Source organism: Falco cherrug, chromosome 5, assembly GCF_023634085.1.
Source record: "Falco cherrug isolate bFalChe1 chromosome 5, bFalChe1.pri, whole genome shotgun sequence".
Taxonomy (NCBI): Eukaryota; Metazoa; Chordata; class Aves; order Falconiformes; family Falconidae; genus Falco; species Falco cherrug.
Genome location: NC_073701.1, coordinates 54958217 through 54971377, shown reverse-complemented (window position 1 = coordinate 54971377; position 13161 = coordinate 54958217). Strand labels below are relative to the sequence as shown.

At 42.1% G+C, this 13161-nt stretch overlaps 1 protein-coding gene across 2 annotated transcripts in view; it reads right to left on the bottom strand.

Annotated features, from left to right (window-relative positions):
- Positions 1-232: 232 nt before the first annotated feature.
- The window catches only part of SRGAP1 (SLIT-ROBO Rho GTPase activating protein 1), a 150415-nt gene continuing 137486 nt past the window's right edge, over positions 233-13161 (bottom strand). For both annotated transcript variants that reach the window (XM_005444071.3, XM_005444072.3), the window contains exons 19-22: positions 6323-6503; positions 5611-5745; positions 5139-5484; positions 233-3348 (exon numbers count right to left, since the gene is read on the bottom strand). In XM_005444071.3, the coding sequence (XP_005444128.2) occupies positions 2971-3348; positions 5139-5484; positions 5611-5745; positions 6323-6503 (1040 nt within the window). In that variant the 3' untranslated portion in view covers positions 233-2970. The remainder of the gene's footprint in view (positions 3349-5138; positions 5485-5610; positions 5746-6322; positions 6504-13161) is intronic.

Below are 13161 nucleotides of genomic sequence, written 5' to 3'. Positions count from 1 at the left end.
TGGGGGGATCTCCAGCTACAGAGGGACTTGAGCGAGTTTATGGGGGTGGTGCTTTTTGAGCCTGTCGGGGGAAAAGGACTTCTTCAGGCCGAGACGATGATGGGAGCTGATGCAGGGGGGTGTGTGGGTGGCTGGGGGTGCTGGTTGTTTTCCCTTTCTGTGGAAGGTAAAGGTAGATTGGCAGTCCATGTTAGAAGATAACGGCAGTTTACCCAGCAAAACTACACGCACAGACAGAACTATCTTCTTTATTATAAAGATACACTATGAGGAACAAACCTGAATGTATACTGAAGCTTGTAATGGTACATGCCAAAAATGTACAGTACTATACATAAAAGTGCATTGTCACAACAGATTAACAGTACATTTCTCTTCCAGAACTGTGAAATTTCCTTGGTTTTATTTGTTTTTCAGGAGTGGAAGGAATGCAATGGGAATGCAGCCATACAGGAACAGAGAAGGATGCAATGGAAATGCAACAGTACAAGAGCAAGGCTAAAGCTCCTCTAAAATTTAAAGGCACTTTCACATGTACATACTACAGATGTACATTGACACAATTAGGTAACAGTCAACAAGCAGGAAGCTACCAGTACTGCAATTCATCAAACTTGACAGTAAAGGACAATACTGATTGGATTAGGTGTGCAGGAGTTACCCTTTAGTACGTCTGTAGTTGTAGCAGTCTTTCCTGTTACATATCCACTTACTATACTTTTAAGTATCTATAATAACCATCAAACTACACATTTAACTGTGTGAATGCACTAAGTGGATGCATTCACTAAATGCACTGTTTCTAATATTTTCTTTTGCTAAACAATTTCTAATATAAGCATTATGTAGTCCAGTACAGTTATTTAAACATACAAAATTCCCTATGCAATTTAAAGATACAGGTATCCATCTCAATTATGCCAGGTGGGTTAATTTAAAAATGCTAGACTAAAACTGCATGTGAATGAAAGCTGAAATTCCAGTTTGTTCCACTGATTCTAGTAAATTGGGGAACTACTTGAAAATATCTCTGGTCCTGACCAAGTGAACAGACCCTATAGATCAGTGCTGGTCAGCAGCTGGGGCTGCCCTGGCTTAGGCTCTTGCCCCGGCATTAGGACTAGGCAGTATGGTCGAGAGGGCTGGAGGTTCGCTGACTGATGCAGCACAGTCCACTGTGGCGGATTAAGACTTTGCCTTTAACCTAGACGTGCATGAAGTCTGCAGCTGGATCGAGAAGGGTTTGCAAAGAGCAGGAGCGGTTTGGGTGTCGGAGGCAGTTCATGAGGTACTTTTCACACCTGGGGCTTCGCATTAGCTATCTACAGGGTGTAAACCAGAGCAGGAATAAGTTGTTCCTAAACAACAGGAAACTGCTCCCATCACCTCAGTAATTATGCCTGTCAAATGTTGTTGTTATTCTTCTCCCAGACTTAATTGTTTATGTATAGCGAGTGGTACCACTCCAAGCTTTCCAACAGTGAGATCTTAAAGAACCCATGGAAAGACAGATCTTACTTAAAGCCAGTTGTACTCCTGTTGGTGGACCACAACAGATTCTTTTTCTTCCTCCCATCTTCTTCACTGAAACTTATTTTATGGATTGGATGTCGGAAAATATATTCACAGAAATAATACTATGGCTTACTGTTGCAATGTGCAAAACAGCTGTACATTTAGTTCACGCCCAACAAAGCTTAACAACAGTGCTCTAAGCAAAGTTAACAGTTGTCACTCACAGACAGAAGAAAGGTACTGGTTTCTGTCATTCAAAAAAAAAAAAAGGGGGGGGGGAAGGAGGGGAAGTTGTTATGGAAAACTTTAGTCAGCTTGAATCTAGGCAGTCGAAACTCAGCTATCTGTCCTGTGAGTGACCCCTGCATCACTGGCAGGAGGTTGTCCCTCTTCAGAGAGTCCCTGTCCTGGTGCCGTCAGCATAACCCAGGACGGGTGCAGCGCTTGCGCTGCGCAAGGCAGCCAGCGGAGCTAGGTCAGCTCAAACTCCAACCATGATGACTCACACTGTGTCTTTACTTGGACACTGAGCAATAAAGTCAGTGGGATACTTGGCTGAATTACTGTGTAGTTGATCCTTTCAATTGCCTATCAGCCTGCCTAATGGACCAACAGGTTCACATACTCCCCCAGAGCCTGGCTTGCTCAACTATGAACTTAAATGAATTTAGCTTTTGTGAAAAACATGGTATCAGGGAAAGAAGGTCTAGCTTCATAGGAACAGGGACACTATTACAGAGGGCTGCAAAAGGAGTTTCTAGATACTATCCTGGAGATGTGCCTTAGCTGTGACCTGGAATGCTGCTTTTTATCGGTGAGAGCAATGTGATCGCCAGATCCATCTAGCGCTTGTCTCTAGTGAGACTGCCAACGGGAAAGCTAAAACTTGGTGCCAGTTATAAGAGTTGTGAGGGTTTGGTGGGGTTTTTTTGGTGTGTCTTAAATAAGAACTGTGGCCTGAGATGACTTAGACATTCCACAGACACTTAATCCTCACACGCTAAATTTCAGCTCTTACTAACCTGCTTGAGATTTGGTTTGGTGACCCAGAAGTGAGAGGTCCCACCTCCCTTGACCCCCTGCCCCTTAGTTTCGTGCAGGATCTGTTATTATATAGCTACAGCAAAACTGTGAAGTATGGTACAACGTGGCAAGCTGTTTGTGATCTGTGTTGTTTTTATTACAAATGGTGCAGCATCAAGTTTTCAAGTAAGTCTATGTTTGTTTTTAAAACGATGCACAATTGTCCAGTTTTTCTTTTAATTGAAACCATACAAAATACAAATGCCCATGTTAATGTAGCTAGTTTCAGACAATACATTCAAAAACACTGAAAAACAAAGCCTCTCCAGTTACAAACATGAACAAACAATGTTATGGAGCCCTGACTTCTTATTTTTAATCCATCCCTTTCCCTAGCATACCCCAGCTGGGCACTGTGGGTGGCTGAGTTGTCTACATTGTGCAAGATTTGTCGGCTGGACCCTGGGAAGGAGGGGAAGGCCCTATGCTAGGATTTGTTTTTGGAAGAACAATAGGTTTTGGCCTAAGAGCAGGAGGTTTCAGCTGCACTCCCATTCTAGGGGCCACCATGGGCTTGAAAGTACTCATGGTGTCACTGGAAGAACTAGTGCTACGGCGGATCTGGGGCTCGGAGCTCCTTAAAACGACACTGTGGAGAGGGCTGAGTGACTCCGTGGAGGTGGCAGGGGTGGGGGTGTTTTTCATTTGTTCCAAGGTGTCCAACACAACATCGGGGGCGTGCTTCGCTGAGCTCTGCCGCTCCAGCTCACGGAGCTCGTTCAGTGCCGTGTTCATAGTCTCCTCGATGTCCTGGATCAGAGCACAGAGAGAGCAGCAGGTCATTTGAATTTCTACTGAACGCAAAGCACCAGAAGAGCAATGGGAGGGGGTGAAAAATGCATTAATTAAGTTGCCAACCATCCTCTCTTTAACGAATATTATAGTGCTAAAACCAATTTCCACCAGATTTATTTGAAAGACACTATGACTGACAAGATGGTAGCTTTGGCTGGACTTTACAAATATTTAACCTTTTTACATGACGGAATCAAAAAAATCAATCAACCTGCAAGCCATTTCATTAAATGACTGTCAGGACAATGGATATTTGCTTAGGAGTGTTTTTAACTGTAAAGATTTCTGCCACTGACAGCTGTAAAGATTTTAGTCCACTTGCTAACTGCTCCCCTTATCTAGTGCCTCAGGCATTCAGGATCTGTATTCCCTCACATGGATTATAAGACCTGGTTTTGTAAGGAAACAAAACTTGTGTGTCTATCAGCTCCTCTCTCCTCTTGTTTCTCTGAGTTACATCTTAATCAGAAAAGACCTGCAAGATATCATTCAGTGAACTTACCTAAGAAGTTATTTCCTTCATCAGGATTTCTGGCACAAATGCTAAAAGAATGCACCAAGACACTAATTTACTACTTTTCAGTGGTACTGAGATACAACTACGGTTAAAATATCTGGTGTTCCCTGCTTGCTCACAGTGACTTTGACACAGTTAATCAAAGTTTGGGTTCTCTCGCTGCTGAATGATCACTAGTCTAGGCAAAAAAAAAAGGCAAAAAAAAAAAAAAAAAAAAATAAAAAGCTTCAGCCAAACAGCACTGTCTGTAGTTCCAGGAAAGTAAACAAATAAATTACAGAAAATAAAACAAAAACAACATTTACACTTTGTAACTCAAATACATGGTTCAGCTTTCTGATGCAAGCATGACCCTTCTGCCCTCCGCTGGAAGCAGAGTTTGAAAGTAAGCATTACCAGTACATTGAACTTTAAAATACAAGTGCCAGCGTTATTGTAAAATACTTTTGCAATCATATTGCACCCACAGGGTGCCCCTAGTAATCATGTTATTCTACCTAGACAAAATGCTAGCTCTGGAGACAGTGCTATCTATCTGCTCAAGAGCTGTTACCAGCTCTGTACACCAGACCAATCTGATGATCAGGGTGCTCCCTAGTCCATCCTTTTCAACTCTTCACTGCCAGGAATGAGACCGGTGTGTGTTCACACAGAGATAAGATGGCCCACCATTTATGCATGCACATCATCTTGCACATTATGTTCTTAGGCTCAACTATAAGCACCAAATCAAATACGGTATGACCTATATATGAACTATATGAAAACTACGTAAAATCCACAAGGCCCTGGAATGTAAATCTGTGCTTTGAATGGCAATGGTTGCTACTCACCATCAGAGCACTTTTCTGAATACCATCATACTGAGACATAATTGAACACTAATTACATGCAAGTTAGAATAGGCCAACCTTCATCCGAGCAGTGATTTACGTAGCTGTTGTAATCATATACCATCCTGGTGTTCCGTGTGGCTGAGGCAATTTCGTTACAGTATAACGGAAAATAATTTCTTTTTATTGCTTCTGCAATGTCTATTTCCCCTTGTGCTTCTTCTATCCGAGACCCCTTAATTCATCTTCTTCCACACACACTCTGTTTGGAAAGCTAAGTAGGATATTCTCCTGCACACGCACTCCTACCAGCGTCTGTGCTCTGTGCTATGCTATTCACCGAGGCTTTCTTCTCAGAAAATCACAGAGTGACGTAAAATAAAAGAGACACAAACCTGAGCTATTGACTCTGGGTCCAGTGGTTTATGGTCATTGAAACCGGTGTACTGACCAGATGATGTAGATCTTCTAATTGGAGGGCTATCAATCTTCTTTAGAGAATCGTGCCTACTGATGTTAGTGAGACTGCCATGCCCAGGTCTACGCCGTCTTTCAGGGCTGTCAGCATTGAGGTTGCGGTTTTGAAGGAGGGCTCTGGGACTGCAGTGAGTTGCCAGGTTGGGGGAACCTAGCTCCACGGATGAGTTGGAGAGAGGGTGAGGTGCGTGTACTGGGCAGTGACCATCACTGCTCCTGCCAGGGCGTCTTAGAGGAGGTGGAGGTTCTGATCTCTTTCTTTGCCTGCGCCAATGAAGAAGCGGTTACAGGACAAGTTGCAGTGACCCACCGAAAGCATGTGGAGAAGTAATTGCTATGCTACCTGAGCTGTGAGCAGTACTACTGAAAACATGTTATGCTCAAGCTTACCTTCCTGAATACACATCAGAGTGACGGTCAGTAGGAGAGTTCATGTCCTTTGATGATGACTTGTCCTCAGTTATGGGTCCGCTGCTGGCCTCACTGTCTGCTTTTTGGCTCAGTGTATCTGAGAAAGTATCATCCCTAAACAGAACACACATGGTGAGAAGTCAGTGAGTTAAGTGTGACAGAAAGCACCTTGGCACTCCCAGATTTTAACCCCCTTAAGAAAAGCTGGCATGTTACAACGCGCTGAAGCCTCTCCATGTCTCCAAATATTGCTCATAATCCTTCTGTTTATTGAGCTTTTTACATTTTGAGTGTAACCTTTCTGTAAAGAACAACTTTGTCATACTTGGCAAAGCACATTCTTAATACTATAAAACAAGAGTTCAGGGCTGCATTTCTCCAGCCCTTGTTATTCTGAAATTAAATGTCAGCAACTGCTACAAAGAGATAGTCAAATTAAAAAAGGTGCAGCAGCATCTGTCTCTTAATGTTCTGGGAACATATCCATAAACAAATCAGCTTAACCTCACGGTAGCTTTTGATTAAGAGCTGTCAATTCAGGGCAATAAAGACAGAGGCATCCTGCACGGAAGGCAAATGTTTAATCTATCTGAGCCTTCAAACCACTGTCCCATTTGGAAGTCACTTTGTTAACTGCTTCAGCATGTTTTTACACCCCACCAAGAACTTAGTCACACCAGACACTGCTTACATATCCTGCACCACTATGTACTGGTGAGGGACAAGGCCATCAATTCCGTTGTGCCTTCCTTCCCACCAGTCTTCAGATGCTCGGTGATAGAGCAGAAGGGAAGCTCCTTTCTTGAAAGACAGTTCTCGTGCAGATCTTCCAATGTAGTCAAACTTGGCTATAGCTTCTATGGGCTCGCACTCTGGGTAGGGAGGGAAGAAGAACAGATAATCAGATTCCACACTGGCTTATCTGCTCATTTTGCTTTCATAAAACCCATTTATTGCATTTTCTCAGTGCTCATTCTTATTGAGCAGAGCTGACTGACATCAGCTCAGCTAAGGCAGACTTCAGGCAGTAGTTACGTCTCTTACAAAGAAACATAATCAATCTGTGCCCCATGTGTGAAACATCTGGGTTGCTTTGCAAGCTGCAAATAACAGCATACTCAAAAGTTGCAATAGCTGCAGCTGGGAAAGGGCCTCTGCCTCCTGCTGCAAGGGCTCCTTCATGGCTGGGGAGCGGGATGGAGGTCAGACAATGAAGACCTCTGAAAATAAGATGAACAAACTCAGATGAATCATCAGAGGCTTGAGGAACCAGTGTGATAAAGGAAAAGTAAACAGGAGTGCCTGTAACATCTGCAGTGGCAAAGGAAGGAAGACAGGATTTCCCTGTGCAGGGATATTCTGCCTAATTGGGCTAAGAGATTTCTGTCTTTTATGTGATGAGTGTGCAGACCTAGTGAAAACCTAGTGTTTTACACAACACTGAAGCCTAGTGCTTTAATCTCTTCCTTAACACTCTTTCTGAGCGAGGCACATGGCTCCAGACTGCCTCAGGACGATGACTCCATGGGGGCAGTCCCTGTGTGGCCTGAAGTTGCCTAAGGCAGCTCTGCCTGCTCCAACATCCTGAGTTCCTCTGGTTCTGCTGGTATTTTCTGAAGTCAAACATTGGTTACAGCAGTCCTGTCAGTATGCTGGTAAATTCAGCCTTACATTGGTAATGGACTCCATCCTGTAACCTATGCTTGGGTCAGAAACCTACTGATGTCAGTGAAGGGTCCCTGCTGAACGTCTGCCTGCAGGTATCTTCAGAGCTGTGCCCAGACATCAATAAAACAGCTGCGAATTTAGCAACCTGTAGTTTCTTCTGCACAAAACCCAAAGCACCTGCACTCAAACAGATCAAAATTTATCATCACGGTCTCAAAACATAATGAACAACCTGCAAAATACGGGTTTAAAAATCACACGCTTTGTTGATTCCAGTAACCCAGAGTCTCCAAAATGACGAACTTCTTTACATAATTGGAGCAATATTTAGATGGAAATTAACATCTGGGCTAATGACTAGTATAGCAACTCTCTGTCTGGTACAAATTAAAATCGCTGAGGTTGTAATTCCCTAAAGAACCAGGCTGGTAATGAAAGCCACTGTCCCTTTATGACAACATTTTGCAGAGGAATGTCTTTTTAAAATTAACTTCATCCTGCAGCATGAAAACGTTAATGATAGCACCTTTACCGAGCTTATACTTTGCAGCTCATTTTTTTAATAACTTGCCCAGCCTGCAGAAGGCTCCCTTGTGGTTTGCTGCTTCTGCAGTCATGCTAAGAGCTTCTGTCAGTGAAAAACTCCAGGGTGTTCAGGAGTCATAAACTTGGAAACTTTCCAGAAATGGCATAAAGTGGTATGAGGAATCCACTGTTACAAATGCAAAAGTGATGTACACTGGCAGAAATTACTTTGATTATATAAACGCAAATAAGAACCCAGCAATGATAGTAATAATTCCTGAAAATGCATCCTTACTGGATGGCTCGCTACAGGCATTCCCTGGTGGGTGGGTGGTGATATATTTCTTGGTTTTATGTTTTTAAGCGAAGAAAAGGTAAAGATGACATAGAAAGAAACGTTCTGGAAAATGAAACCTTTAATGCTGGTGTGTATATTCTAATATACAATCTTGTTTTCATTTCTAGATACTCTGTTTACAGTATATCCCTAACAGAGAGTACAGATGTGACAAAGCGACTATAGGCATGGAAAGACACTATTGACAAATGAAAAGAAATAAAACTGAACATGCCTGTTTATCTTCCATCGTGTTGAAGATGACAATATTCAATTGAATAGCAATAATGTAACACTGACAAAAGAATGCTGTTCTTAACGCACCTAATGCATGTTGTTTGTGGAATTCTTTATAAGAAGGTATTACTGGAATCAGGTAGGATTCAGAAGGAGCAGACATCTGTATGAACACACTGTTCTGAGACTGCAGGTAAGTTATGGGCTATGGAAGAGCGGGTCAAGAATTCAGAAGCAAAAGCTCCCAGGTTTCAGAGAGCCAGACACTCACTAGCCAGTAATACTTTAAAATGTAAAAAACCCCAACCAAACTATAAAAACTTTACATCAAGAAAGAAAATCCCAAATTTCCTGTACCTATTTTCCTTTGACATTCTCTGAAGGTAACTGGTAACAGTCATGGGTACTGGACTGATTGATAGATGCCTATGCTGATTAACTATGGGATTTCCCATTTCTCTGCTAATTTAAACAGACCATATTGTATCCCACATTTTTGTATACAGGTCTTTTTATTTACAGATTAATGGACTAAACTTGAAATAGTTCTACCTCCCTCAGTAGAGTTACACTAATCTAAGTGTGGTGCACGACAGGAATCTGGTTTTTGTATCCTTCCGTCGCCTGCAAGACTCACACACTTTCTCAGAGGTCTGAAGGAAGCTGCCCCACTGGAACCAGCTGTATGAGTTGGTAATGTGCCCATAACAAGTGTGGCTTTTGAGACACATTCATTAGATCGCCTCGGTAACAAATCCCACCTCTACTGGGAGGCGTGCCCAGTAGATCTCACACAGTTTTCTTAATAGAACCAGAAATCAGTTCAGACAGGTTTTACTGTCTTGAAAGGGGCATTTTCTTTGCTCGAGTGTTGCTTTTACATGGAGTGAACTTCCCTATAGCAAACAGTACTGAGACTACTTAAACAGTAATTCACCTTGTTACAGGTCAAGCCTTAATAGTTAAAACCAAAGTACCATGACAATTACTCCTAGAAATAAATGCATTTTGAAAAGTTAAGCCATTTAATATCAAGGTTACTGAATGACAGACAAGCTTTTCTAAAAAAGCAAAGGTGATGAAAGCTAGATTTGGGATCTGTAACACAAATTTTGTGTGGTACTGAATGTCTAACTGTACAACTGACACCTTGGAGGAAATGTAATTGCGCTGTTCTATCCATTCCTGGGGGCATTCGCCTACAATAGCAAGAAGTATTTGACGACATAAAGGATCTCACCAGCTATCATCTCTAGTGACTCAGGCAATGCTATGGAAGTGAAAAATTAGGACAAACTGAAGAACTGTGGGAAAATCTTCCACTGCTTGGAAGAGCAGAAAGGGCAGAAGAAACGTAAGTGCTAATTTTGATTTTGGGATTGGAGTGCCAGATGTAGCAGTAGCCTCCCTACAGAGGTGATGGCACTGAAGTGGCACCGCACCGCCCTCTGCACCTCAGGGTACAAGGAGCTAAGGAAAATGGGGGAGACCATCCCCTGCGCTTTTGTAGGGAGTTTGCTGTTGCTCTGCTCTTCCTCAATTCTCCCAGATGTACCCTGGCTGTCAGGAAGAGTATGTCCTTGAACTCCCTGGGAAGATGCTATCTTTTGATATCTCCATCCTCTTCTTGCACCCCATCAGAGAACAGCGGCTTTGCAGTTTCAAAGTCCTGCCCTCAGGACAGCAGCTCTCTGACTGGGGAACAGCAAAAGCAGAGAAGTGTTGCAAGGTGTTGACAGAACAGAATTTGGCAAAACATTGATCACAGCATGCACTACTGAAAAGCAGGAAAATTACTAAGTGTTGGGGACACAACAGTAACTTAACAGTCTTACATGTCCCTGCAATTTTTGTTCCCAGCAGAACTACGATCTCAGTTTTTACCCTATGTGCATGAGATGTCTATGAACAGTATGACACTAATTATATGTGTTTTCCCAGGAGAAATCCATCTGTTCAACTTCCTCAGGAAATTCTCTCTTACTTCCTTTGAAAACAAACCTACTCACCCTTTTCCATATGCCTTCAACAAGAATAAAAAACCTCCAGCAAACTGAAGGTAAAGGAAATATGCTAAAAACTGCTTCAGCGAAACACGACCAACATCCTTTGAATCTTTACTGCAGAAACACTTGCAGGTAAAGACTCTTCTGCAGCCAAATTACAGATAGATTTTTTTTGTGCCTCAGCCTGAGCCCAGATGTTCTGAACTTCACAAATTAAATCTCATTTCCACATTTTGGAGAAAAAAAGAAACTTATGTGTTTTCCTTAATAGGGATACTTTCTGCACATTTAAGAAAGACTGAAAACACTGCAGTAAAATACAACTCCTTCTCTTTCACTCTTCCCTTTCCAGTGATCAACAGAAATATAGAACACCAGTAACCTTAGAAAAAAAGGGCAATTTATATGCTTAAAATTAACAGTTATTAAGTATTTACATGCTCAATCATAAGTTCCCATCTTCTTTTCCCCAAGCTACCAGATTTTAACTCTGCAGACATAATTTAATTTTAATAATTCTTGTGTTTTCTAAATTGTAACTAAACATTCCTAGCACTACTGAGCCAGTCCCTACAGATGGCTTTATTCTAGTAGGCACAGAGAGAGTCATTTGTAGTTTAACTTTATACAGCAAGTGACTCTTATAACAAGAATAAAGTAGAAAAATAAATCCCTTCACTTTTGGTCATAGCCTCTCAATTATGTTTCAATAACTGTAATTCCTATGGGATTAGCTGCTTCGTCTTGCATATACAACATTTCAGCATAAAATTAATCAGATTTTCAACATAACCACCCCTCCATTTATAGAACCCGTTCCTTCCATCTCATAACAGAAGGAAATATGTAAGTATCATGTGTCTGATCAATACAGCAGCAATGCTATGCCTCTCTTTTTCTCTCTCCACATACAGCTGGCAGTGATGCATCCAGCTTATGATCAATGAATCATTCACATTAAACCCCCAAAATACTCCAGACCCTTTAACAGAAGCTTTTTTTTTGTCCACCACAGGTCAATCAGTGACTCTCCTGAAGCTCAATATGCAAACTGAAAAGTTCTCACCTATTCTCATACCTAGTGAAGAACATTTTTTTTAAAATAATTGTCCAAAGGACAAACATATGAATATATGTGCAGAGATGATGAATGCATTTAATTTAAAGCCTGTAACCTATGTTAGAAAAATGTGCTATATAACAGAAAGCTGCATCCATGGAAAAAAATGGGTTAGAGCTGGCAGGAACTGAAGACTGACACTGTTTTGTATGTGATCCAGGCTTGTTAATCTTTATCTTTGCAGCAGTATTTCCCTAGATTACAAATATTTTTGTGCTAACAATTATTTTGCTGTAAACACAAATGTCCACTTCCTTTCAGCACTGAATTAATTAAAAAGGTGTGATGGGGCAACTAGAACTAAATTGCTGGCCAATCTGGTGAACAAAACAACATTTCTCGAGCAGTGAAATCTTTTAACAGAACTTTGTCCTTTCGACAGCTATTCTCTTCAGGGTTTGTCTTCACCAGTGGCACAGTCATAACACAGGTAGCACCACAACAGGAATGTAAAACTGTTGTTATAACAACGCAGTGGTGGGGTAGAGCCCATGATTATCGAGGCACGGGTGATGCATTACATGATGACATGGTCCTGCTCCCCTGGATCCTGCTGATGTTTCATTCTTTCCTAGGTGTGGTTTTGAAGTAACCGCTTTCGATTACTGCTGAAAAGCTGTACCACTTTTTCATGCCTGCTTGGGCCTCAATTTGGTCACGAGACCCCAAAGTTGGTCGCAGTATATGGAACTGGTGTGTTGCCTGCTTTTCACTACTTCACTTGGGTTCTAAATGACAGACGGACAGACTTCTTCAGCTTCCACTCTTGCTTCATACCTCTAATGGAAGAAGGAGCTCTTATAAAAGTATAGCTATACTGTCTTGAAAAAGTGCAATTATGAGTTTGTTCATATCACTTAGTGCCACTGTGTTGGAAAAAGACGGTGGGTTTAGCTCTACAGAGCTGGTCAAGAGGAACCTATGCAAAAGCTGCCTCATAAAACTGTCAGTATTCCCTACTGTGGGTGCAGGCATGGGTATACACCCCAAGCGGAAGATTAACACTGACTTCTCAGTTTTTCTCCCTTCTGCGGTGTCTGCCCACCCAACTGTCCCTCCTCTCCAAACAGCTGCACTAATAGACTCTGCCTGCCCCTCCTCACTGCAGCAAAGGGGAAGAGACAGGCAATCTGTCACTGACAGCTTGTCTACGTGACAAAAGACGGGTACAGCTAGAGTGGAACTATTGTTTACATTGTTCTGTGTGCAATGGGACCAGTGCAGCCAGTTTTCCTATAGATACACCTTCCTGTTCCCCTTCCTTATGGCAACTGTCCCAGCTCCTAACCAGTATCCCTTATGACATCCTTCTAAAAAAAATTTAAGAATTCCCTCTCTGCTGTAGCTCACTTCCTCCCCTTTCCCCCTCTCTGTCTCTTCCTCTTCCTCTTTCCATGCATTCTCTGAGAGGGACAAGAGGCAACTTTTGTTTCTGCTGGTGCTAAGTGCACACGTGCTGGTTGCTCTGTCTGCGTTGCCTGCTGGCCAGATATGCAGTGAGCTCACACTGCAGCTATTCTCTAAAGAAAGCATTATTCTGAATCCTTCACTTCTAACTGGCTACTGATTGTCAGGAAAATTGTAGTTATTTAACAATTTTGACACCTCTTCCCATCTGTTGCATTTTCTTGAAACTG